Source organism: Trachinotus anak, unplaced genomic scaffold (genome assembly GCF_046630095.1).
Source record: "Trachinotus anak isolate AG129_WGS33_773 ecotype Australia unplaced genomic scaffold, CSIRO_AGI_Tana_v1 ptg000013l, whole genome shotgun sequence".
NCBI lineage: Eukaryota > Metazoa > Chordata > Actinopteri > Carangiformes > Carangidae > Trachinotus > Trachinotus anak.
In genome coordinates this window covers 16,349,496-16,376,668 of record NW_027273864.1, presented here as the reverse complement: position 1 = coordinate 16,376,668, position 27,173 = coordinate 16,349,496, and the positions used below count along the sequence as shown (strand labels likewise).

Sequence of the window (27,173 nt, the reverse complement as noted above, 5' to 3'; positions counted from 1 at the left end):
GGACATATGTCTATTAATACAGTCACATTGTGGGGACTCAACCTTCCCTTTAGGAAGGGAGTCCCCATTATGAAACTCATTAAAGTTTAGAGTTAAACCCTTTGGTTTACGGTTGAGGCTAGGGATAGGATCAGGCAAATAGTGATTATGGTTAGGGTGTGGGTAAGTTTCCAGGAAGTGATTGGCAATGTAATGTCAATGTGTGTGGAATAGTATCTGACACGGAACAATTAATAAGCCTAAAAGAGACTATCTGTATCATAACAAAATACATAGATTCATAATATAAAACATAATACAAGGCAACTCAAAGTATGGTATCATGAGGAGACAGTGGGTAAAAAAAATACATTGTATGTACCAGAAGCAGCTCAGTGTAAATGAATGCAAGTTTATTTTTTTTATATAGTCTGTGTATAAACAGTACTCCTAGACGAAATATATACAGTTAAATAGAAAACACATTCAAAAACAAAACCAAAATTGCAAACAAAAACTAAAGTGAACACTTGTTTTAGATTTTTGTGAGTGATCTAAAAGTTTTCGATCTTAATCTAAAAAATAAAAGGAACCAAAGGTAGGAAAACATACTGTGCTTTTTACGCCATAAATTGCTATAAAACTTGAAAACCTTCGGTAAAACTTTGGTTTATTCCTGTAGATTGGTAGGTGTGAGAAAAAGACATGATAGGAAGCTAACATTACACTATTACAGCTCACTGTCTTATGCAGGTCAACTCTAAACAAAAGGTTTACACTTGCAACAGTTCTTTAAGCCAATTCATCTTTCTCTGCAATATAAAGATGTCTGCACTTCAGTGTGCCTTCACTACGCTGTAATCCATGCTTCTCAGTACTGATGTAGCTGGCTCCTCATCGATGGTGAAGTAATATGTCTCAGACTGGGAAAAGACAGAAACCAACTGTATCATCTATTAATATTTATGGCAAATAGATTTAATGTTGTTCCTCATGTCTCACTTACATTCACATTTTGAGACTCTCGACTTTTCACTTCCTCAGAACCTGCTAGTGAGAATGACACACAGAAAAATGTTTCACATGAAGTTTTTATTTTTTGAAGTATTTTACTGGAGTCTGTACATCAAATAAAAATAAAAGCCTTTCGTCCAGCAGATTGGATAAGTAAGTGTAATTACACTGTATATATCATCACCATCTCTTCTCATACGACATGCTATTGCTCACATGTGAAAGAGTGTGGGACCCAACCAAAGGACCTCATTTTTGTTTCAGTGGAGCCTCAAGCGTGATCTACTTTCAATTTGAGATGCACTTGTTGGGTCCTCATTGTATGCGTGCTATTAGTTTCCACTGTGGTTATTTTAGTATCTGTGAACAATGTGAACTCAACTGAGCTTCAAATGAAAAAAATGTGAAACTGCAACAAATACTTCCTGCAAACTGCAAGTGGCTTTTAAGACCCAAGCCAGAATGTGTGTAGGACAACTGTGTGGCCCGTCGTAACCCAAATGAAGCACTGTGTTAGTTTAGACAGAGCACTAAAATGTTATCGGTCTAATTAATTCTTGGCCATCAGTGGCTCATTCACCAGCTGTGTGGACGGATACCTCTCACTGTAGCTCTGCTGATACATTCATGCAAATGACATTTGCTGCTGCAGCTGCCTCCACTACCACATCCTCTGCTTTATGTGCTCAAATTGGGTGTCGTCAATTTAACTAAAATGTATTCCCGTTCGATTCTTTGAGAGTTCCCTCACTAATATATTTGCTAAGATTTCTACATTTTTGTTTTCACTTTGCCTGTTGTGGGGAATAGAGTTTAGACTGATGCGGGGATAAATGTATTTTTATGATGTCAGCATAAGGTTGCAACATAACAAAATGGTTTTTTTTTTAAATGAAGGGTCTGAAAACTTTCCGAATGCACTGTGGAAAGACAATTTCTGGGGAAGATTTTAGGTTTTTGTCATGAAATATTATACTTCTGCACAATATCAAACAGTATGTGTGACAACCCAAATAAAAAATAAATTAAGGCTTTATTATTCTAGCATATGCACATAGGTCTCACCAGCTCTTTTTTGATTCCTGAGAACTGCAGATAACAGTAAGATGACACCCACAGCCACACCACAACCAGCCACAACAACTGTTAACTTCCATATCAGTGTTCCTGCTTTGAAACAACAGAAGCCATAAACAAGTGTCAGTTTTGCTTCTTTCACCAGGAAGACATGTTCTGTGTATAACTACAGTATTTCTTCCACCGATACCAAATCACACCAAATAGGCTATTTTTACACTACAACAATGTACATGGGAAAGTAACCACTTTCAACTTTATAATATTATTCTTTGCCATTTCTTAACATTTAGCTAAAATTACATAACATCTAACATTTGACCCCAAATTTCTGAAGTAACTTTGGTTTGCAATTTGCACAACTGACGGTAATTTGTTACAAGATGTGTCAAATCTCTAAAAAGAAAACTAACATACTAGTAGATTGTATGTTGAGGAATTACATATACTGACTTGAAGCTGTTTTTAGTGGGGTTACAGGAAAAGAGCTATTTTCAGTGCCAGGCTTACTAACACTCAAACCTAGTGAGTACACCGACACATGTTTTTAAAATGTCCACAGCAACATTAGCATTATGATGCACTAATAAAAACCTTTATTATACAGTACCTGTTTTTTCATCACTAGATTCTGGATTCTTAGGAGTCACACCAGTATCTGCTTCTTGAAGTCACAAAAACATACTAACGTTAAAAACATATATTTGTGGTATAAATATTAAGTACCACATTATTGTCATGAACTGCTTCACAATGTAATTTTCCTTGAACAATGTGGGCTAGCATCTGTTCAATAGCAAAGCAAACTTAACAAATGCATAAGCAGCTGCATAGCCATCACATGTTATCAGAGCAACTATTTCAGTATTTACTTTTTATAGAAATATCTAATGTTATATATGTGGATATTACTGTTTGCATATCAATATTTCCTAATCAATGCTTTAAAAACTGAATACATCACAATATTTTACAGATGTTAGAAAAGTAGAGATGGAACTACCAGGGTTACTCTGCGTACCAACAATCTGACCTTATGAATCAATAAAATAACATCTCAAAATAGTCATAATACTCAGAAACCTATATGAGCTGTGTGGTTAATTAAAGTCACTTTTAATATATCTGTAATTTCATTACCTGATGTTAGGGTTGTAGGAGTTACAGGGGTGGAACCAGGAGACCTGCTAACAGTCAGACCTGGTGAATAAAAAGCAAAATAACAAAATGACAGGTGCTTTGGGATAATGTCTTAGGGTATAGCAGTTTCTATGACCTGTGGTCATGGTAAATGTGCATACTCTGCATTGTGTGTGACTTGATTTTTGTAATACCCACAATAAAGGGAGATGGATTTGGACCAGTGTCAGTTTCATATGTGGACAACTGTGTGGGACAGTGCATTTCTGCAATCACTTCAGCAATTATTTTCACAAAACTAGAAACCAGTCTGTTTTTATTACAATTATTGCCATGTGTATGCATGTTTTTTGGCGAAAGGTTTTTATTATGGATCCTGATCCTTGTATGGATGATCATACTTGGCCAATAAACCTAAATTTTGATTCTGATTTTACAATGTAACTATTAAACATTTAAAGTGGCATATCAGTGAATATGTTGTAGTTGGTAAGCGTGCGTCTCTATGTTTTCTCACGTTTTCTACAATGAAGTAGTGCACAGTTTGTTGCATCTGCATTTTAAGTCCTTCTGTCATACAATACCACACTTATCGTTCTTTAAAGGAGCTATTTGTAAGTTTTGCTCTTGCTGCATAGCCAATATTAGCATTAACAGCAGTTTACTTACATGTCAAGAAGAAATGTTGCAAACTTCAATCCTATACTCGCCAAGAGCTGTCTCCTGCGGTAGAAACCAACCCTCTTGTTTTGCTTCTACTTCTATTACTTCTTTTCCTCTACTGAAGTTAGCATGCTAACCAACATCCAGCCGGACCATCTCGGCACTTACCAAATCTCTGTAGCATCCGCTCTGCCCTTAAAAAGTAGCGCTGCTCAGAGGGTGTATTATAACCTCTTGTATTGTAAATGCAATGATGGCTGAAGCTCTTGGCAAGACTGGTAAGTAAACAGGTGTCAGTGCTAACACTGGCTATGTAGTAAACGCAAAACTTTCAAATAGTGACATTTTAAGAGGAATGAAGGTTGTTAAAAAATTGTAAATCAGTCACTCACTGTTTATGGTGACAGATGTTATGTCACTGTAGGGAGATGCAGAATGTCTCTCTCCAAGCTCTACAGTGTAATAACATGTCACTTTTACCTCTGCAGGTGGATTCAGACGTGCGATGTTTAACAGCTCAGTCCCTGACAATGGCTTCAAACAGGACATGTTTCTGACAGTTGCTCCACTCAAAGTGTAGAAAAAGCACTGAGACATAGAAATAGATGATGGAGTCTGACAGTTCAGTGCAACTGTGTCTGTCTTTGTGATCACCGGTGGATTCGCTGTCAGTTTAGGTGGAGGAAGAGCTGGAAATATAAGCATTAGTCAGATTATAAAAGTACAACTTGGATTTCTTAACATTGAATTTATTTATCATAGCATGGGAAACCCTGTGGCTGCATGCATTAACTGTAGTAAAATATTAGTTTGATAAAATCTGATGGTCCTCGAAAATATTGTCACACTACCTATGTGACCACGACCTCCATACAGAAGGTCGTCAGTATGTTTGTTTGTGATGACTCTAATGCAAGCTATAATAACATCTGTACGTGGCAGTAAATTCACTCACTGTTTATGGTGATGGAGGCTTTGTCACTGTATGGAGATTTTGACACTCCGAGCCTTACAGTGTAAGAACATGTCACTTCAACCTCAGCAGGTGAACTCAGCTCTGCCATTAACAGAAGCTCAGTTGCCGTCAGTGTCTGCAGACAAGAGACGTCTTTGACAGTTCTTCCACTCAAAGTGTAGAAATAACATTGTGACGCAGAAACAGATGATGGAGTCTGACAGTTAAATGTGACTGTGTCTGCCTCTGTGATCACCAGTGGATTCACTGTCAGTTTAGGTGGAGGAAGTGCTGGAAAGGTAGAGATTAATATATTTGTATGAAATATGTATAATAGCAGCACAGGTGGACATTAAAACAAATATTAAGACCAGGAACTGACCTTGTACTTTGATCTCATGAAAAGAAACTGTTTGAAATAATAACAATGTATTAACAAGTGAAAAGCTGCAATTACAGCTCATCAACAATTTCATCAAAATGCTGAAAGATTAAACCTGTAAATATGTCAATCAAATGTAAAAATGTTTCAACATTTTATACGGCTAATGCTGTATAACACTAACAGTGTAAGTGTGTTGGTGTGTAAGAGCCTATGTAAATGATGAGAAAACCTATAAAATAGGAGGTTTAACTTACAGATTAGGATGACAAACACCAGGTGTCTCGCCATGATCAAGCTGGATACTGTGACTGTCATGAAATCCTCCAAACACTAAACCTATCTGGCTTTGCCATACACAAGAGTCACTATGCAAGACCTGCCTTCAGAAAAACCACAGCAAGCAAGCTGTTGTTGTCATAGTTAAAACATCCGGCAACATATAAAGCAGGTTCCTTTCTGCATAATCTGTGCCATATCAACAAGTACAGATACTCAAAAGTTTGCAGAGTTGCTGAACTAAAAAGCTAAAGTTCATAGACAGATTATGATGTAACAGGTCCCCACTCAAGAGCAAGACACCACGATTGAAAGAGTGTTTTTTTGAGTCTCTTTGTGGTTGTGTGCATCTCATTTTTGGTCATTTTGTACTTCTTTCTCGGATATTATCTAGGTGAAGAACAAAGGCCTCCAGGACCCTTGGGATCCTGAGCCTGTGTCCGTTAAGCCTGTTTGGTGATCCGTCCATTATAAAGTTCCTCCGGAGGGGGTTTTCAGCCAAATGATGAGATTTACTGGGTGGATGCATTTAATTTGCATGTTCTTCACATAGGCCATAATTCCAGTCATTCACACAATGTTTAGTGGATGAATTGCTGTCTGTCTATATTTTCACCCCTGTGACAGAGGCAACAGGCATGGGTGCACCCTGCCTTTCATCCAGTGTATGCTGGGATAGGCTTTATTTTATCATTTGGCTTATCCTGCGCAGAAACTGATAAATGATATTGAGTCATTGTGCAAATGTCATTGCCTTTCAGAATTATGTGATATGACAGTGTGATGGTTACAAAAATGATTCAAATGAGCATTTTTATCTGCCACCACTTTTGTAAAGATTGGACAACCAAAGTTATTTGGTCAAGTTTGAGGAAAGATCATTGTCATGGTTACTATAAAAGAAATAAATTCTGACTGTTGATAAGACACAAGATCCAAACCATAATGTGTTAAAGTTAGACACTTTATACCATGGCCTCTGCCCTAAGAGGAGTTGTACTGCTATAACACCATCACAACTTTCTCCTTTGTGTCTGATTCTGAAACAGATAGACAAAGATAAAAATAAAATTATGGCCTACCTACACTCTGACAATTAAATCTTTCACTACTCTAGGTGGCCCAATCTTAATCACACACTTGGCATAGATCATTTGATAAATGCTGTAAATGCTAAAATTAATCTTCCATCATTTAAGTCTTAGTTTAAATGTATGGTATGGTGTGAGTCTATCTAATAAGTGCATACATCTCTGATCAAACATGACACACTATGTCAAAGTGAGACAAAGAGCTCAAAGGCAATTTAAGCTAAATTCATGTCAAATCATGCAAATCATCTGAATACAAATGGCTAAAGTGAGTCTAGATACATTTGTTTTTCTCTCCACCAACAGTAAATATCTGGCTCTTTAGCTCCTAAATGCACCACTATGTTGGCTTTAAACAGCGGCCTGCCATGGTCTTTGACCATGAAAAAAAAAAACTGAAAGAAAACTCAGGGACTGAGGAGTGTAAATGAAACAATAATATACAATCACTCCCTGACATCACTAAGCTTTAATGACCACTGATGGGTTATCATGTTGAGCTTATTTTCTGATTACTGCAGTCCAAGCCAGAACGTACTGTGTGGTATAGCTGAATTAGCCCAATTTTTCTTCAAGCTAACCTTATGAGACAGCTGGATTTTTTGCAAGAAAGAATCCATCTTGCCGGGCTCCAAGCTGTTTGCTTTTGGCTGAACTAAAGGCATCAGTAGGTGTGACGACAGCAAGAAACAAATGTTTGCTAGAAACAATGACGGTTCCTAAAGAAGTTAGTGCAGATGCTGCTGTAACATCAGTTATATCTGAACTGGAGGGCATTTCTTCATTGAAAGTGGAGCAAAGAATGGCACTAAAGGCTTTTCTGTGGAAGATGTTTTTGCTCTTCTCCTAACTGCCTCAGGCAAAAGTTTGATTCAACAACTGCTTCCATTAGTAGTTTTAAAATAAAATATGGATACAAGGATACAGAATCTGATCGGTTGAAGTTAGCCTGTGATGGGCAGTGGCACAATCTATCATGAGCAAAGTAGTTTTTGAAACTGCCTGCCCTTTTCCAAAAAAGTTTCTCACAGTTACACTAAACCCAGTCACAACCACTATGAACTTTCATATCCATTTTTCTATTCTGGAACAAAGCCAACAAACAAATGTCAGTCTCACTTCCTGCAGAAACAGAGATACTGTACATAGTGTACCAACAGTAGCTCTACCAACTTTATCGGTGATGATACACCAAATATAAAACATGGAAAGCAAAGTATTGCTTTTCTAATGATACAAAAGGTACCACGTAGGCCGTACGTAATGTGGTGAATCTACATTTACATGTGAATAATATTCACTCTCTGTTTATGGTGATGGAGGATATGCCTCAATCTAATGTGACTGAGTCTGTATCTCTGATCCTGCTGGAGGCAGCTATCAGAGGATGGTTACACTGTGGTCATGAAGGGATGGACATGGTCAACAACAATACTCAGGTAGTCTGTGTCGTGTTTAAATGATGCTCAGTTTGTACTAAGGGCCCGAAGTGTGCCAAGAAAATATCCCCGACACCATTTTGCCACCACCACCAGCCTAAACCGTTGATACAAGGCAGGATGGATCCATGCTTTCATGTTGTTGGCACCAAATTCTGAGAGAAGAGATGCTCCTCTCCTACCTTGGTTTTAACAAGTGGTTATTTGAGTTACTGTTGCCTTCCTATCAGCTCAAAGCAGTCTGGCCATTCTCCTCTGACCTCTGGCATCAATAAGGCATTTTCACACAGAGAACCGGAGCTCACTGGATATTTTCTCTTTTTAGGACCATTCTCTGTAAACCCTAGAGATGGTTTTGCGAGAAAATCCCAATAGATTAGCAGCTTCTGAAATATATAGATAGATAGATAAAATACTTTATTCATCCCCTTGGGGAAATTCAATATCCATGCAATTTTCAGTAACCAGGATACATGTACTTATCATGCATACGGGGGCTACATATTATCAGATCTCTGTGTTTTGTGTTCCATGCAAACATCATCTCCTGATTAACCGGCATACTCATGTCCATGTAAATAGACTCAAAATCACTTCCCAATATGAGTTCTTGGCAAACATCCAAGTAAAACTGCAATTTATTTTGGGCTATAGAGTTTGTGTTTCAAAGTTTGTGTAAGGACCTTGACCCACAAACTAACGTCAATCTTACCATAATATCCAAGTAACAAGTATTCCTCAGCCTAATCAATTTAGATTATAAGATAGACTAAGTACAAATGGAGACTGTAAAAACAGTAGGGGGCCTAGGGCACTGCCTTGTGGTACTCTGAAGTGACAGCTAAAGGTTCAGAGAGATACTGCCTAGCCTTAACCTTCTGGTCTCTCTCTGATGGATAAAAAGCTGAGAACTGTATCATTCATGCCAACTGCCTTTAGCTTGGAAAGAGGGCCTCCACAGTTGCCTGTATCAAAGATTTTTTGGAGGTCAACACCAGACCACATATTACCTACATCAACTTCCCTCTGTTGGGTCATTTATACAATATGAAAGAGAAGGAAAGAAATAACACATTGTTTAAAAACAGCTCTTTAGGTTATCTGATTCTGTTCCTCTGTACAGATCTCAGTGTGTCTGCAGGGTGCTGTACACAGTTTCCTTCACGGCTGATGCAGCTGGTTCCTCAGCGATGGTGGCGTACACATGGTATAGGTCAGACTAGAAAAGAAAGACACCAAACGTAAGAGCTCTTTAAATCTATAGCCTCTTTAAACCTATATAGCAAATATATTCAATACTGTGCCTCATGCCTCACTCACATCCTCATTTTGAGGCTCTCGACTGTCTTTCCCAGAACCTGCAAGTGAGAGAACCACACAGTAAGATTATTGTTTTCAGTCAAGTTTGGCATTTTACTGCAACATCTGTATAAAATGAAATACTAAGAAGTGAGGTTCTGTGTAGATTAATTTAGGCCTACAGTATAGTCCCAATCTATGTCAGGAATTTGACAGGAATTGTTCTCCTAAAGTTAAAGATCTGTAATAAGTCCTGCCTGTATCACAAGCCAGTAAAAATATGATGGAAACAACAGCTCTTTTTTTGGGTCTAGTTCTAGTGTTGTTGTTGTTGTGGTGCTTTTTCAATTGAAAGCTGATAAAAGCTGAAATCATATGTTTAATAATACAATAGTATACATCTTAATGCATTCAGATAGGTGTAAAGCGAAAAGCAGCTTACCGGTAGGACTATCCGCAGCAGGTACTGAGGTGACTACACTGTAGGCTTCATCATTACCTGCTGGTAACTTTAAAAAACAGGAAAGAGGGGAGAGATATTATTATTATTATTATTATTATATGCTATTACTCAGTCAGTACTCGGTCAAGTGGAAACTGTGCAAGCTTGGAAATTGTGGCAGAAAACAAATACACTGTCTTGATACTGATACATTCAGTATCAACATATTGGCCACTTAGAAAAAATGTAAATTAACAACATAACCTCATTACCTAAATAGAAAACACAATGCAGTAGCAATTACGTTACCCATGGAAACCTATTTACTGTTACAGTTTGGTTGTATATAAATGTAATCTGGTGGTAAGAGCATTGGCTGGAGAGGCCTTGCAATTGAAACGTTTTTTTGGGTTTTTTTTTATGACATGAAAGTCATATCTACCAGACAGAAAGGGTTTTCAATTACCAATTTTCTATGGCCAAGATTTCTCAGGTCCACCACATCACCTGCAACGGAAGGCAAAACATATTTCAGAATACTAAATGACAAAAATATAAATGCAATACACACTGTAAAGTACATGTATTAAAAGGAGAATACAGTGATGTTCCCTGACCACTAAATGTTTACATTACCAGTGACGCTGGCTTGTGCCCTGTACAGAAATAAAGGAAAAGAAGTTTTAATAAAGAGTGTATCAGCTTTATAAGATCTCTTCACTGAGTCACCAACTAATGTCCTGCTGCCCTTAAGCAAGGCACTTCAGCCATAACTGTTCCAGTGGTTCTGCTCAGTGGCTGAATTAAAGGACAAACTGCACTGGGCAGCTACTTGAATTAAGTAAGTTGAACTTCTCTATGAAAGAGCTGTGACAGAAAATACCTAGCCACTCAGCTTTTGCTTAAAAAGTAAAGTACAAAAGATTTCTTACCTCTTGCAAGAGCATCTGTCTTAAAAATGCCAAAAAAAAAAGAGACAAGAGAAAGAGTAGTATTCAGGCAGAGCACTTAAATCAAACCTCTATTAGCTAACTGGCATTAACAGTTTCTGATATGCTTCATAGTCATTAGCTATTTCAAAGCTGTGTCACTGGTAACATCCAAATATTTTATGCAGGTACATTATAGGTACATCATAAATTAACAAAAGCTGATAAGCTGATTCTTTGAGTTATCCCTCACACAGCACGAAATCCAACTGTTTAAGTTACTATAAATGCTCAGTTCTTTGATACATTAATAGCAATGATATTTCCTGATTACTGCAGTCCAAGCCAGAACAAACTGTGTGACATGTCCATATTATCCCAGTTTTTGTTTTGTTTTCTTTTGTTTTTCACTCGTGCCAGTTTGAAGTTTTTGACTCTCTTGATGCCTTGATTTGTTTTTATAGGGATGTTTATAGATTTTTGCCATGAAATATTAAGTGATATACTTTAAGTGTGTACACTGGAAAAAAATATATCAATTTATATCAAGCTTTACTGGATATATAAATCAACATAGTTCTCACCACTTTTGGTACAGAGAAGTGCCAGTCCCAGTGAGATGATACCCACAGTTACTCCGAAACCAGTCACAACTACAACACAATTCCATATCCTCATTCCTGTTTTGGAGGCCACAAACAAGTGTTAGTTGACCTTCTAACACTAAAGCAGGAAGACTGCGTGTACTACCAGTACAGTACAAAAAAAAATCTGAGACAAATATTTATTTATAATACATATGTAAAATGTATAAAATACTGTATCCATACATAATCCAGTCACAAAAGTTTCCCTCAAAATCTATTTTCTGTTGCAGTTTAGTTGTATATAAATGTAACTGGCTTCCTTTGAGGGGACATGCAATTCAAATGACAGAGGTTGATTCTGTGTGAATCAATGAGAAACTTAGTAAGTGTTTTACCTGATGGTGGTTTCGCTGATGTTGGGGAAGTAGAAATAAAACGTCCCTTAGTGATCCTTGGTCTAGCAACAGTCAGACCTGTGAATGAAGAAACAAACATGTCATAATATTCATAATACTAGAAAAAAGGAAACACAGTATGTGTAATTTTGTTACCTTTTATAGGAGTTACAGGAGTTGAAGCATGAGTCCTTCTAACAGTCAGACCTGTTGATTAAAAAACTTTTAAAACTTTCATAATAACAAATAAGGTGAGTGCTTTGTGACAATTTTCTAGATTTCTATTATGTCCTACCTGTGGTCATAGTATATGTGGACGCTTTTTCCACAATATCTACAAAACAATAAAATGGATTTGTACCTGTTAACTTCATGTGTGGACAAATGTGTGCGACAGTGTATTTATGTATACACTTAATCAGGCAGCAATGGAAGAAACATGTACTTTGTGATTAACTTTGTGATGAACTAATGTCACATAAAATAAATGTATAATTTTGTTACCCGATGCTGCTTTCACAGGAGTTACAGGAGTGGAAGCATGAGGGCTGCTAACACTCAAACCTGGTGATTGAAAGCACAATTAACTTGAAAAATATTCTATAGAAGTATCATGTGATGATGTTCTGGATTGTAGTTTAAATGTACATGTCCTACCTGCAATTGTAGTAAATGTGGACATAGTCGGTGTCGTGCTTGACTCTATTTTCACAATATCTACAAAACAATCAAATGGATTTGGACCTGTCAGTTTCATGTTGATACATGTGGGTTAAAGTGTATTTGTGCAGTCACTTGAGCAGGCAGCAATAGCAGAAACATGTAGCCTACATGTACCCGATGCTGCTTTCACAGGAGTTACAGGAGTGGAAGCACGAGGGCTGCTAACAGTCAAACCTGGTGATTAAAAGCACAATAAACTTGAAAAATATTTTATAGAAGTAATATGTGATGATGTTCTGGATGGCTGGTTAGATGTATAACATGTCCTACCTGTGGTCATAGTGAACGCTGGTTTTGTGGGTGATTCTTTTTCCACAATATCTACAGTGAAAGGAAATAGATTTGTGCCATTTGTCAATTTCATGTACAAATGAATTAACATTTGTGCTATTTCTGTGATTTGCAAAATCACTTCAATCCATGTCGTCTTTGACTTACCGGTCAAATTGTATCCATCACTACGAGGAGACGAAGAGTTGTGTTCACTTCCTAAATTGTAATCACAGCTGGCATCCTTTTGTTGAACAAAATGCAGATGTCTCAGAAAATCATCTATTTTGACACTAATCTGGCAGAACCACCGTTTAGTTGAGGTTTTTTTCTTCCAGACAGTTGTAGTTAGGACTGGACGACTTCTTTCTCCAAAGTACAGATTACAGCTTGTTACATTATTAGCAGATCCAGGCAGTGAGCAAGTGAAGAGAACAAGGTCACCATCAAAATGTTCAAGACTCAGCTGTGGTTTTTGACCTACACAAAGATTAATGAAAAATTATTTAAACACAAAGTGCCATTCTGTCAACAAGTACACTGCATATTTTAGCAGTTTAGCAATTATTATAAATAATGATCACGATCACAGAAGTCCTACTGTCACACCTCAGTCATCGTGTTTTACTGTTAATGTTTTTAGGTGAGAGCGACAGTATAATAAGAAACGTTACTCAGAATAAAGCAGAATCTGACAACAAATCAAATTATCAAACTGACAAAACTGTAAACTGCTGAGTGTAACACCTCACACCACAGATATTTTAAATGGGAAAGGAAGTTGTTGAATCATCATCTCTCTCTTTTTTTCTGTCAGTTTATTACACCTGAAGTATGACACAATGTCACTGAGTTATCTCACACTAACACTATATGATAACATATCAAAACATGAAAATAGCAGTCATTCACTATATAGTGTGGTGATGGAGAATTTAAATCGTTGATCTTTACAGTGTGAAAACATTTAAGTAGAAAAAATTAAAATTAGAAAGAACACAGACACACAAACAAGTGATTCACTCTGTTAAGTTAAAAGATGTCATGAAAATTAAGAGGAAAAAAAATGTTATCACAAAATTCCTAATACTTGCCTTAATATCATAATATTCTTAATGCAAAATAGTGATTTAGAGAGGGTAAAGAAAATTATACTGTACAACCAAACTGACTAAAAATGGGCAAATTACTAACAGACTAGAATACACTGTGAAAACAACAGAGCAGGAAATGAAAGGTGATCGATCAAACTGACCTTGAACTTGAATCAGATGAAGGGAACCTGTTGAAAATACAATGTGTTAACAAGGTGAATAAGATGTAATAATATCTCCAACAAAATGTGGAAAGATTAAACTTCACCTAATGTGTAATTCTGTCAGAGGCAGGAGTTGAGCTCAAGATCAAACATCACAGAGCAACAACACAGGCAGTAAGACGGAATAATGTAACATTTCAACTCGTAAACTAGAATTACCACGTTACGATTGTTTGCCTCCACCAGCCAAGTTGTAGGACATATGGTTACAATCTCTCTTTGCTGAGTTGAAGTGTTGAGCCCAAGTCCAAGTGAATGTTTGTGCCAAATTTGAAGAAATACCCTCAACATTACTAAGATATCGCATTCACGAGAATGTGACAACCCCAAGCTCTGGCTTTTAATGAAAGATAAAATAGAAGAGTGGTGTGGTATAGCATGCTGACACATAATGAATGAAATGACAGTGTTTTCAATTCTCTAATAATTACAAAATATATAGGAGGTTCAACTTACACATGAGAATGACAAACAGGCATCCCGCCATGATGAAGCTGAATATTGAGACTGTCCAGAATCCTCCAAAGACACTTGTGTGATTGGCAGCACTGGCTCTGACATAAATAAGTGTCATTTTGAAGAACAAGAAAACCACAGCGAGTATCAGAGGTGAAACACAAAGACAAACCCACACACTTAACATCCTGTCTAAAGAACGGGTGTCATGAGAACCAGTACTTTGGTACCAAGTCGATTCCAATGTTTGTGTGATTTTAACAGGACTAACAAGATCAGTATAATAACCCTACACTGTAAACCTTTGATGTAAATTTACAGTGAAATCTGAACATTATTCTGTTGTATTAGTGTCATACTATACATAGTGCTATACTGTAAATTGCAATGAAACGTGATTACAGCACTTTCAGAGAATGCCATTATCTACAGTAATTTACTGTAAACTTTACTGTGAACAGCTGAGCATCTTGGGAAGGTGAACAAAAGGGTGGAGCTCAGATTTAAAAATGAACCAACATAACAAGATCTTGCAAAAGAGTTTGGGCTGTTTTTGCAGCTTGCATTTTATTTTTCTGGTTTCACCCTTGGAGCACATTCACCAACCAGTCTCTGTCACCACAAAGACACAGCCTCACCTCAACCTGCTCAGCCTTTTGTCACAGATGTCCAGAGCTGCATTGATAAGGCAACCTCAACTGAGTAAGGTATGTCACCATTTTTATTCTGCCTCAAACCAATATCCCTAACAAGGAAGTAAAAAAAATCAGTGTGAGACTTTCTCCAGGTGAATTTTCTGCCTTTTAAGACTTAAGTCTTAGTCATTGAAAAGCTTCATGCAGTTTTTTAGCTATAGCTAAAATTAACATGTCAGTATTTTGTCTCAGTTTACAATACCATTAAACAACACTGTTGTTTCTGCTGAAAGATAATTTAACTGAACTGATGTAGTGAGGCAGTAAGTCTAACTTAATGCTTTGTTTTCCAGTTGGCAGAGAGAGTCATACAAGACTTTATTCAGACATTTATAGAACCACACTCTAAACTATTGCAAAGATGCATGTGAGAGATATTTCAAGATGTATATTTATTTTGTTGTACATTGTTTTTCAGAACCTGCGCTGATATTAATCCTCAGAGGCACAAAAGCAAAGACATGAGAAGGTGCAGACCAAGAGGAGCAGGAACATGGTGAAAGAGAAGACAGATCAGTCAACCTGCATGTTTACACTCATCAAGAAGCTCAGTGACTTCAAGTGGGACACACACACTCACACACACACACACACACACACACACACACACAAACTCAATATTGTTCTGCTACCTGAATTAAAAATTGTCATGTTTTTAGTTCAATAAATATTTAAAAATGAACTGCATCGTGAATGTTGTCCCTTTTCATTAATTTGTTTATTACTATTGTTATTATTATTATTATCATTATTAGTAGTAGTAGTTATTGTACCATAGTAACATACTGTATTGTAAATTTACAAGAATACAGTAAATCACTGGACATGTATTTCCAGTGATTTACTGTAATTCTAAAACACAGTAAGAAACAGTAAGAAATACAGTACCTTATGAGTGAAGCTGCTGCCAGTAAATTACTGCAAATTTACACTAAAAAGTCTTCCAGTGTACGAGCGTCCTAGTCTGACATCAAACTGTTAGAGAAGAAGAAGGCAGCTACAGTTATCAGTAACAGCACATGGAATGACGGCAGTAGCTGCAGGTGCAGTAACATGTCCACGGCCACGTGTGGAAATGCACACTCATACTTGTACTTCTATCTTTGTGAGGACACTCACTGACATAATGCATTCCTTAGCCCCTTACCCTAACCTTAACCATCACAACTGAGTGCCTAACCCTAACCCTGACCCTAACCCTAACCTAAACCTAATTCTAACCAGAACTCTAAAACCAAGTCTTAACCCTCAAAATGTGATTAGAAGGTGTCTCAAAAAGTGAGGACCGGCCAAAATGTCCTCACTTTCCCTTACTATGTAGCAAGTACAAGTACACACACACTCACACTCACCATGACTGGATAAGTTATAGGCAACCAAAAGCCATTATGCAAACAAAGGGAAACACTTCAGACACAGGCATCCGGATCTGTACACAGAGCTCAGAGTGGGTGAGTTTCAGTTGTTAACTTTGTATTAACATGTCATCTAAATGTTGACGTCCTAAAATGTTACTGCTATTCTTGGTGAATTGTGGCTGCTGGTGTCTGTAGCAACGCTCCATACACAACACACAGCAGTTAACTTGCTTACTGCATCCACACTGACTATAATGAGGTGTGTGTGTGTGTGCATGGTGTTTTGCTGTGGTATTGAGAAGTGTTGAATTTAAAAACTGTAATGTATTAGTGTGGACGTAGTCTGTGGCTCAGTGCTTGGGTCATGCAGCACATTTCGCCAGTTTTGCTTTGAGTGAACTCAAATAAATACGTGACTAAACATGGTGTGGGTTTTTTTTAAGGGAACAATTCACACACACTGGGGAGAGTATTGACCGGCATGAGCAGGATTAAGTCGGTGAGAGGTTATAAATGTCAGTTTTGATACTTTTCCAGTTAATTGCCCATTAACCATGCATTTATTGAAATATGTATGTAGAAGACTCAAAGACTGCATTATACATGTTATTATTGCACCTTCAGCCTCAGAAAATCCCTCTTTGCCTGGTCCCAGTGTGTTCTGAAGTTTTCCAACCTCCTGTGTCACATTTTGGGTCCCGACATTGTCAAACGGAGCTCTGACAGGATGAGCCCTGTTTGATGTGCTCACAGTAATAGCTGCAATAAGATGAATTTGTGTCTGTATTTTTTAAGTGCATAAATATTAACATGAAATTGGAGCAGTCTATGTGGCTTTCAGGCCTTTCATTCAGTTTGCCCAGGTTGTGTCATGGAGGAGGGGGTTGCTGTCTGCCAGTGTCTTTTTTGATGCTACCACAGAGGAGAACTAAAGTTTAATGTTTTCAGGTTGTACACAAAGTGGATTTTAAACAAAGATACAACCCGTAGATCAAATAATATTCAGTTGCACATCCGAACTTTTTTTACTCATCTCACCTGTTCATACTGGCTGCTAAAAGATCTCTTCCTAATATGTTTCCACTGTAATTGATGAGCAACAAAATCCGTAGTCCTGGTTCTGTGTAAAATACATTCAAGTCTGAGTTGGACAAACCAAGTAAGCATCTTCCAAAGTTACTTTCTAGTCTGAAATTCCCTCTAACCTAACCTCAGTGTTTTCACATAACGAGTGTAACTTTTGCAGATACCCACTTGATTTAATTAAGAGAGATGCTGAAGCTGGATTAGCTTCAGATACATTTAGAAATAGATGTTTGCACAGAACAAGAACTGTGTATTTTATCTCCCATCACTTGTTGAACATTGGAAGCACATTAGGAAGGGATCTCCTAACAATATGAACAGGATGAATGACTATAGTGTGCTCAAACAGTGTTAGTGTTCATATGGGAACCTAAATATTGTTTGAAAACAGTCTTGAAAAAAGTAAATGTAGCCATAAACCTCATTTTATTTGCCATAACAACAATCTTTCAATAACCTTCCTCTTAATATAACTGCCATGCACATCTATACCAGCAAGTGAGATTTCTAGTAATATTGACACTAGACAAAAAGAAAACTGTAGAACACTTAACATAATCTGGCCTTTTGCAGAATCATCCTATTTTGACATTCTTGTCTGGCAATAGGATTGTAGTATCCAATATCATTGGGAAAATATGGCTATATAGCTGCAAAGAATTTTATTAAATAAATAAAAAAATAAATCATAAATACACCAATATAGATTATATATACATTATTTTGTCTTTATAAATTGCATGAAATCCTGAATTTTCCACTGGATAAGTAAAGTGTGTGTGTATCTATCTATCTATGCATCATGTTTACTATTATATCATCTTTGGCTCTATCTTTCATACTCAGCTGTTAAGAAAGGTTTAACATGGGGCGGCCCGGTAGTCAAGTGGTTAGGGCGCGTAACATGTTGAGCGCAAGACGCTCTTAGCAGGGCAGTCACCGGTTCGACTCTTTCCTGCATGTCACTCCCCTCTCTCTACCCCCTTTCCTGTCAGTCTCCACTAAGCTATAATAAAGGCATAAAAAAGCCAAAAAAAAAAAATAATAATAATAAAAAATAAATAAAAAAAAGAAAAGTTTAACATCCTAATCAGGTTCTATTTGCTGTGTTGACCCATTGACAAACAGGTTTACTGAGTTGTCTGGATGCAGAGTAACATCCAACAAAACACCGAGTACCACAAGTGAGCGTACGTTCTTGAGGTTGGTCACATGAGTATGAAATCACATATTGACCATTGTCCTCCCTCAGATAAAGAGAGAGAGAGAGAGACAGAGAGATAGAGAGATAAAATGTTTTATTCGATGTGAACATGGGTTATATATAGTATAGTTACATAAGTTTTTAGGACAAAAAATACAAATATAAAACAAGAGAACTGTATCTTTCATGCCAACTGCCTTTCGCTTGGAAAGAGGGCCTCCACAGTTGCCTGTATCAAACATTTTTTGCAGGTCAACACCAGACCATATATTACCTACATGAACTTCCCTCTGTTGGGTCATAAAATACTGTATGAAAGACAAGGAAAAAAATAACACATTGTTTAAAAACAGTGTGTCTGCAGGGTGCCGTCCAAAGTTTCCCTCAGGGCTGATGCAGCTGGCTCCTCAGCGATGGTGGCGTACACATGGTATAGGTCAGACTAGAAAAGAAAGACACCAAATGTAAGAGCTCTTTAAATATATAGCCTCTTTAAACCTATATAGCAAATATATTCAATACTGTGCCTCATGCCTCACTCACATCCTCATTTTGAGGCTCTCGACTGTCTTTCCCAGAACCTGCAAGTGAGAGAACCACACAGTAAGATTATTGTTTTCAGCCAAGTTTGGCATTTTACTGCACCATCTGTATAAAATGAAATACATAGAAGTGAGATCCTATGTAGATTAATTTAGGCCTAAAGTATAGTCCCGATCTATGTCAGGAATTTGACAGTAATTGTTCTCTTAAATTTAAAAATCTGTAATAAGTCCTCAGTGATTAAATATGTGGCCTGAATAATAGTAAAGACTTGTTCCATTTCTTGATGCCGTGATTTGTTTTTATAGGGATGTTTATAGCTTTTTGCCATGGTGATATACTTTAAGTGTGTACATTGGAAAGAAAATATCAATTTATATCAAGCTTTACTGGATATATAAATCAACATAGTTCTCACCACTTTTGGTACAGAGAAGTACCAGTCCCAGTGAGATGATGCCCACAGTTACTCCGAAACCAAGTCTTACAAAATTCCATATCCCCATTCCTGTTTTGGAGGACACAAACAAGTTAGTTGACCTTCTAACACTAAAGCAGGAAGACTGCATGTACTACCAGTACAGTAAAAAGAAAAAATCTGAGACAAAGCATTTATTTGCAACTGATACAAAATTAATATGTAAAATAAATGAAGTTATGAACATGATGAATCATTCAATTCAGGGTAAGGACATGCTACGCATCATGACGCGTGACACTGCTGAGCAATACATACTCAAATCCAGCACAAACATACTATAGATGAGATGGTAACAATTTTAAACAATTTTGCAATAAAGTAGCCTATAAAATACTGTATCCATATATAATCCAAAAGTTTTCCTCAAAACCTATTTGCTGTTGCAGTTTAGTTGTATATAAATGTAACTGGCTTGCCTTGAGGGGCCATGCAATTCAAATGACAGAGCTTTTTTTTTTAATCTGTGTGAATCAATGAGAAACTTAGTAAGTGTTTTACCTGATGGTGGTTTCACTGATGTTGGGGAAATAGAAATAAAATGTCCCTTAGTGATCCTTGGTCTAAGACCTGTTGATTAAAAACCTTTTAAAGCTTTCAAAATAACAAATAAGGTGAGTGCTTTGTGACAGTTTTCTAGATTTTTATTAAACGTGCAGGATGTCCTACCTGTGGTCATAGTATATGTGGACGCTTTTTCCACAATATCTACAAAACAATAAGATGGATTTGGACCTGTTAACTTCATGTGTGGACAAATGTGTGCAATAGTGTATTTATGTACACACTTAAGCAGGCATCAACAGAAGAAACATATACTTTGTGATTAACTTTGTGATGAACTAATGTCACATAAAATAAATGTATAATTTTGTTACCCGATGCTGCTTTCACAGGAGTTACAGGAGTGGAAGCATGAGGGCTGCTAACACTTAAACCTGGTGATTAAAAGCACAATAAACTTGAAAAATATTCTATAGAAGTATCATGTGATGATGTTCTGGATGGTAGTTTAGATGTATAACATGTCCTACCTGTGATTGTAGTTAATGTGGACATAGTCGGTGTCGTGCGTGACTCTTTTTTCACAATATCTACAAAACAATCAAATGGATTTGGACCTGTCAGTTTCATGTTGATACATGTGGGTTAAAGTGTATTTGTGCAGTCACTTGAGCAGGCAGCAATAGCAGAAACATGTAGCCTACATGTACCCGATGCTGCTTTCACAGGAGTTACAGGAGTGGAAGCACGAGGGCTGCTAACAGTCAAACCTGGTGATTAAAAGCACAATGGACTTGAAAAATATTTTATAGAAGTAATATGAGATGATGTTCTGGATGGCTGGTTAGATGTATAACATGTCCTACCTGTGGTCATAGTGAACGCTGGTTTTGCAGGTGATTCTCTTTCCACAATATCTACAGTGAAAGGAAATAGATTTGTGCTCTTTGTCAATTTTCTGTACAAATGAATGAACATTTGCAGCATTGCTGTGATTTGCACAATCACTTCAATACAACTTCCCAAAACTAATAACCAAAGAACATGTACTCAGTTTTTATGGTTGTAGTGATGGAGATATCTTTTGATCAGTCGATCCACTACTTTGGTCCACACTGAAATACTTGGTGGGTTGCCATGAAATTCAGCAGCAATTCACTTTAAAACATTCATTAATTTCAAATGAAGTGTTGTGTTGTGGCACATACAGTGTAGAAGTCATTTCCGTATTAGAAGTCAATGTAATGTATTTCACAGTTTGTACACAGGATGCCCCCTTAATGGATGCTGTGGTTCATAGATAGAAACTTTCAGTCAGGCGGCAGGTGGAAGGTAACAGTGAAAATGTTGGCTTCATGGAGAAATTATGGACTGTAATGGACGCTTGTGTGAACAAATAAAGATTCTTGAGCTGTGAGCAATAAATATATCACATAAAGCCAGAAGAAGAAATAATTGGATTGTACTTATTTCACTAGATGCAAAGTCTGCTGTGTCATGGTGGAGGCATCATTATGAGCCTCTCTGTGGTTTTAAGTTTATGGTTAGACTCTACAGAAAGCAAAGTCAATCTGGCATTAATCCATGTCGTCTTTGACTTACCGGTCAACATGTATCCATTACTACGAGGAGACAAAGAGTTGTGTTCACTTCCTAAATTGTAATCACAGCTGGCATCCTTTTGTTGAACAAAATGCAGATGTCTCAGGAAATCATCTATTTTGACACTAAACCGGCAGAACCACCGTTTAGCTGAGGTTTTTTTCCAGACAGTTGTAGTTAGGACTGGACGACTTCTTTTTCCAAAGTACAGGTTACAGCTTGTTACATTATCAGCAGATCCATGCAGTGAGCACATAAACATAACAAGGTCACCATGAAGATGTTGAAGACTCAGCTGTGGTTTTTGACCTACACAAGGATTAATGAAAAATAATTTAAACACAAAGTGCCATTTGGCCATTTGTGCAGTTTAGCAATAATTATAAATAATGGTCACAATCACAGAAGTCCTACTGTCACACCTCAGTCGTCGTGTTTTACTGTTAACATTTTAAGGTGAGAGTGATTTGCAGTATAATAAGAAACATTACTCAGAATAAAGCAGAATCTGACAACAAATCAAATTATCAAACTGCTGAGTGTAACACTTCATACCACAGACATTTTAATGGGAAAGGAAGTTGTTGTATCATCATCTCTCTTCTCTTTATTTGTGTGACTTAACTCACACTAACACTATGTGACAACATATCAAAGCATGAGAATAGCAGTCAATCACTATAATGATGGAGAATTTAAATCTTCAAGCTTTACAGTGTAAAAACATTTAAATACAACCCTGTTTCCAAAAAAGTCTGGACACTGTGTAAAATGGAAATAAAAACAGAATCTGTAAACCCAAATTTCAGTGAAAATGGAACAAAGACAACATATCAAATGTTGAAACTGAGAAATGTTACCGTTTTATGAAAAACATATGCTCAATTTGAATTTGAGGCCAGCAACATGTTTCAGAAAAGTTGGGACAGGGGCCCACCGCTTCAACCTGCACATCTGGGAAGGCTCCATTAATGCTGAACGGTATATACAGGTTTTGGAGCAACATATGCTGCCATCCAGACTATGTCTTTTTCAGAGAAGGCCTTGCATATTTCAGCAAGACAAATGCCAAACCACATTCTGCATGTATTACAACAGCATGGCTCCTTAGTAGAAGTGTCCGGACACTAAACTGGCCTGTCTGCAGTCCAGACCTGTCACCCACTGAAAACATTTGGCACATCATAAAAAGAAAAATACAACAGGGGACCCCCAACTGTTGAGCAGTTGAAATCCTATATCAGGTAAGAATGGGAAAACATTTCACTTTCAAAACTTCAGCAACTGATCTCCTCAGCTCCCAAACATTTACAGTGTTGTTAAAAGAAGAGGTGATGCAACACAGTGGTGAACATACCCCACTCCTAACTTTTTTTATACATTTTGCGAGCATCAAATTCAAATTGAGAATATATTTTTGATAAAACAATAAAATTACTGCATTTAAACATTTGATATGTTGTCTTTGTTCTATTTTCAGTTAAATGGAGATTTACATTTGTTTATTTTAATGTCATAATATTCTTAATGCAAAATAGTGATTTACAGAAGGTAAGGAAAATTATACTGTACAACCAAACTGACTAAAAATGGGCAAATTACTAACAGACTAGAATACACTGTGAAAACAACAGAGCAGGAAATGAAAGGTGATCGATCAAACTGACCTTGAACTTGAATCAGATGAAGGGAACCTGTTGAAAATACAATGTGTTAACAAGGTAAAAAAGATGTAATAATAGCTTCAACAAAATGTGGAAAGATTAAACTTCACCTAATGTGTAATTCTGTCAGAGGCAGGAGTCGAGCTCAAGATCAAACATCACAGAGCAACAACACAGGCAGTAAGACGGAATAATGTAACATTTCAACTCGTAAACTAGAATTACCACGTTACGATTGTTTGCCTCCACCAGCCAAGTTGTAGGACATATGGTTACAATCTCCCTTTCCTGACTTCTGGTGTTGAATAATGTTCAGAAGTGTTTTTGCAGAGCATTATGATGTCACAGTGAGCTGGCATTTCACCATTTGGATATAAAATATCATCACTCCATCATTTTATCCTATTAGACATTTGTATTAAATTGTGCCATATTAGCATATGAATTAAAAAATTGTTTTTTGGGGTCACCGTGCCCTTGACCACCAAATCCAGTTCATCCTTAAGTCCAAGTGAATGTTTGTGCCAAATTTGAAAAACAAAATTCTCTAATAATTACAAAATGTATAGGAGGCTCAACTTACACATGAGAATGACAAACAGGCATCCAGCCATGATGAAGCTGAATATTGAGACTGTCCAGAATCCTCCAAAGACACTTGTGTGATTGACAGCACTGGCTCTGACATAAATAAGTGTCATTTTGAAGAACAAGAAAACCACAGCAAGCATCACAGGTGAATCACATAAAGACAAACCCACACACTTAACATCCTGTCTACAGAATGGGTGTCATGAGAACCAATACTTTGGTACTAAGTCGATTCCAAAATTTGTGTGATTTTAACAGGACTAACAAGATCAGTATAATAACCCTACAAGCGTCCTAGTCTGACATCAAACTCTAAGAGAAGAAGAAGGCAGCTACAGTTATCAGTAACAGCACATGGAATGACAGCAGTAACTGCAGGTGCAGTAACAGGTCCACGGCTACTTGGAAACACACATACACACACAACGCAGGACACGAATAAGTACCTAACTAACCAGGAGGTGGTATTTTTTTAGGACAGTTCGCTCACATTGAGGGAAGCATTAACCAACATGAGCAGGATTAAGTCGGTGAGAGGTTCTAAATGTCAGTTTTTCTACTTTTCAAGTCAATTGCTCATCCTTATAGTATCTATGCATTTATTGAAATATGTACATAAAGGACTGCCAAGACTGCATTGTGTTTTGGTTACACCTGTACTTTTAGTGTTCTGGTATGAAGGACAGCCTATTTAAAGAATAAATTGACTATTATGTGATTTGTATAAGCGTCAGTCAGCAGACATCCCTGGACAATGGTCATATTTATAAATGATTAACACCCCATGCAAATTAATAGCAAACCAGTGTCTCTTTTATCCATATTTATTTATCAAGATGAATAAATTGAAAATCACTCCAAATGCACTGTAGTTTGTATTTTTACTATAGTATGCTCCCAAACATTTCATTTTAAAAACCCAAGCTGTAGTTTGATTTGACTACTTCCTACATTTATGACATTTAATCATCATTAATTCATTTCAGCAGTTTCTTCAGGATACTGTTTCTTCAAACAGTCTACAGTCTATTTATGAGATGAGAAGTTCATGTCAGCTCACTGAGCCAATTTGACTACAAGGCTGCACAGTGTGACTGACCACAGAAGAACGATGAAGGCCACAGAAATACCACCAGAGGCCACCTGCAGCTGTTTTTGTCGCCTTATAAGAAAAGGAAACCATCTATTTGACACCAAGTGGTTTAGTTTTGCGCCTTTAGCCTGATTTATTTTTAATCCACAGCTCCACAATTTGAAAACTCAACACGTCGAAGCAGGATCTTACACTCTTGACAGACCATTAAGTGTTTTCTCAAACGTTAGGGCGGAAGCCTCATACACAGTGACACAAGGCACAGTGAAAGCTAACTCATGCCTGCAGAGTGGCAGCAGAAGTGGGATGAAGTGGCTTTAATCTACGGCCCTGATGCACTGCACCTGAGGTGATGCGATCCACCTGCTCTCATCGTACCGGAAGCGACTGCATAAAGACGGAGAGTGGGGAAGAAGCACACGGTGCGCACTTGTAGCCTTCAGAGGGCCTGCTCTGTGCGTCCTCTCTTTGTTTTAACACACTCTCAACGATGCCTCCAAAAAAGCCGGCGGCGGACTCTGCTGAACCGACCGTGCCGTCGCCCTCCAGCGATGCCCCGGTGGAGGAGAAGGCCGAGGCGAAATCAGGTCTATGGGCAAACACCAACAAATCAGAGCGAAGTGACTTAATCTTGAGCTATCCCGCTTTCCAAAGCCTCTGCCCATTCAAAACGTGTAAATATACTGTTTGTTCTCTAGATGCTGCGGCGCTGCGCAAACTGGCAGCTCATCCATCCACGGCCATTATGGTGAAGGAGGCGCTTAAAGAGTTGGACTCGCGCAAAGGGGTTTCATCCCAAGCGATACAGAATTATATTAAACAAAAATACCCCTCAGTGGATTTGGTGAGGTTGAAGCACTTGGTCCGTAAAACCCTGAAAAAAGGAATCGAGAATGGCACCCTGGTGCGGCCTGCCAACTCCAGTGTCACCACAGGCGCGATGGGAAAGTTTAGGGTAAGATTTCAAGTCTACATCTCCACCAGAGCGACTGAAATAATGTCATTAATTGGTCCTTTTTTTTTTTGTTGGTCCTGTCTTAAGCTTGCACCAAAAGTCAAGGAGCCAAAGCCGAAAACTGAGAACATGGATCCTAATGTGCAAAAAGCTCCAAAGCCAGCCAAGGACGGAGCCAAGAAGCCTGCAAATGCAGGTAAGAATGAAGTGGTAAATTGACCCAAACTGTAATGTAGGCCAATCTTATGGTGTCTGTAATTCTTTAAAGGTGCCACAAAGAAGAAAGACGGTGCCTCTGAACAGGCCAAGTCACAAGAGGTGAGAATATTTTTATGCTTCAAGACAGGGAGAGTGTCAAGAGGTAAAGTCCTGTCTTTATCTGGGAATGAAAACACCTGAAATTCAGGTGGATTTTATCCCTGAAAATCAGTTTACCATCTAACGCCATCTGTCAAACACCACGTTTGTTTGTTTTGTTTGTGTTTTCTTTATTTGTTTGTAGGACTCAAAGCCTTCCAAAAAGTCAAAGGAAAATGAAGAGGCTGCTACCTCAAAGTCGGCTCCAGTAAAGAAGCCAAAAGCTAAAAAAGCTGCAGAGAAAGGGGATGACAAGGGCACCTCTGCCTCAAGCAAAACAAAGGCAGCAAAGGCCACCAAAGAGGCGAAGGCAGGAAAGCCCTCCCAGAGCAAGGCTGCTAAAGCAGGCAGTAAAGCCCCTTCCTCTAAAGCTACTGGGAAACGAGGGAAGAAAGCTGAGTAAATGTATAGTTAACAAATGTTTTTATACTGTTTTGTGTTGCAATAAAATCTTAACTTTTGGAGCTCCTGTGTTTTTTAAATTCTTAGCATTTGCAGCATGAATGCAAACAATATTGCTGCTTCAAACTGAATATCTTCAGTTTGAGTAATGGCTCACAGCAGCACAGACTTATTATTCAACCTGGCAACAATATTCAGTGTGT

General features: G+C 37.7%; 3 protein-coding genes across 26 annotated transcripts; 1 reads left to right on the top strand and 2 right to left on the bottom strand.

Moving 5' to 3' along the window:
- Positions 1-603: 603 nt before the first annotated feature.
- Positions 604-5,618, bottom strand: LOC139630224 (mucin-3A-like). Of its 5 annotated transcripts, XM_071493453.1 has the most exons (9): positions 5,468-5,618; positions 5,211-5,237; positions 4,829-5,119; positions 4,266-4,562; positions 3,211-3,270; positions 2,681-2,734; positions 2,059-2,163; positions 986-1,029; positions 604-902 (listed from the first exon to the last, which is right to left on the bottom strand). In XM_071493453.1, the coding sequence occupies exons 1-9, from the start codon at positions 5,526-5,528 to the stop codon at positions 816-818; spliced, it is 1,026 nt and encodes a 341-aa protein (XP_071349554.1). In that variant the 5' UTR covers positions 5,529-5,618; the 3' UTR covers positions 604-815. The 5 variants fall into 5 exon arrangements, with proteins under 5 accessions (XP_071349554.1, XP_071349552.1, XP_071349553.1 ...); XM_071493451.1 differs by having other exon boundaries at positions 5,211-5,618; XM_071493452.1 differs by having other exon boundaries at positions 986-1,026; positions 5,211-5,618.
- A 2,795-nt stretch (positions 5,619-8,413) lies between these two features.
- On the bottom strand, positions 8,414-25,868 carry LOC139630222 (endomucin-like). Of its 20 annotated transcripts, none has more exons than XM_071493430.1 (20): positions 25,620-25,868; positions 24,156-24,253; positions 23,576-23,602; positions 21,909-22,217; positions 21,173-21,223; positions 21,011-21,076; positions 20,837-20,896; positions 12,503-12,568; positions 12,329-12,388; positions 12,176-12,235; positions 11,967-12,005; positions 11,828-11,878; positions 11,672-11,749; positions 11,274-11,369; positions 10,693-10,711; positions 10,397-10,416; positions 10,227-10,267; positions 9,761-9,827; positions 9,340-9,377; positions 8,414-9,238 (listed from the first exon to the last, which is right to left on the bottom strand). In XM_071493430.1, exons 2-20 carry the CDS (start codon positions 24,184-24,186, stop codon positions 9,146-9,148), a joined length of 1,272 nt encoding a protein of 423 aa, XP_071349531.1. In that variant the 5' UTR covers positions 24,187-24,253; positions 25,620-25,868; the 3' UTR covers positions 8,414-9,145. The 20 variants fall into 20 exon arrangements, with proteins under 20 accessions (XP_071349531.1, XP_071349532.1, XP_071349533.1 ...); XM_071493431.1 differs by having other exon boundaries at positions 12,509-12,568; XM_071493432.1 differs by having other exon boundaries at positions 21,017-21,076.
- On the top strand, positions 25,705-27,032 carry h1m (linker histone H1M). Its single transcript, XM_071493456.1, has 5 exons — positions 25,705-25,843; positions 25,955-26,211; positions 26,299-26,407; positions 26,480-26,529; positions 26,714-27,032. Exons 1-5 carry the CDS (start codon positions 25,747-25,749, stop codon positions 26,969-26,971), a joined length of 771 nt encoding a protein of 256 aa, XP_071349557.1. The 5' UTR covers positions 25,705-25,746; the 3' UTR covers positions 26,972-27,032.
- Positions 27,033-27,173: the final 141 nt, after the last annotated feature.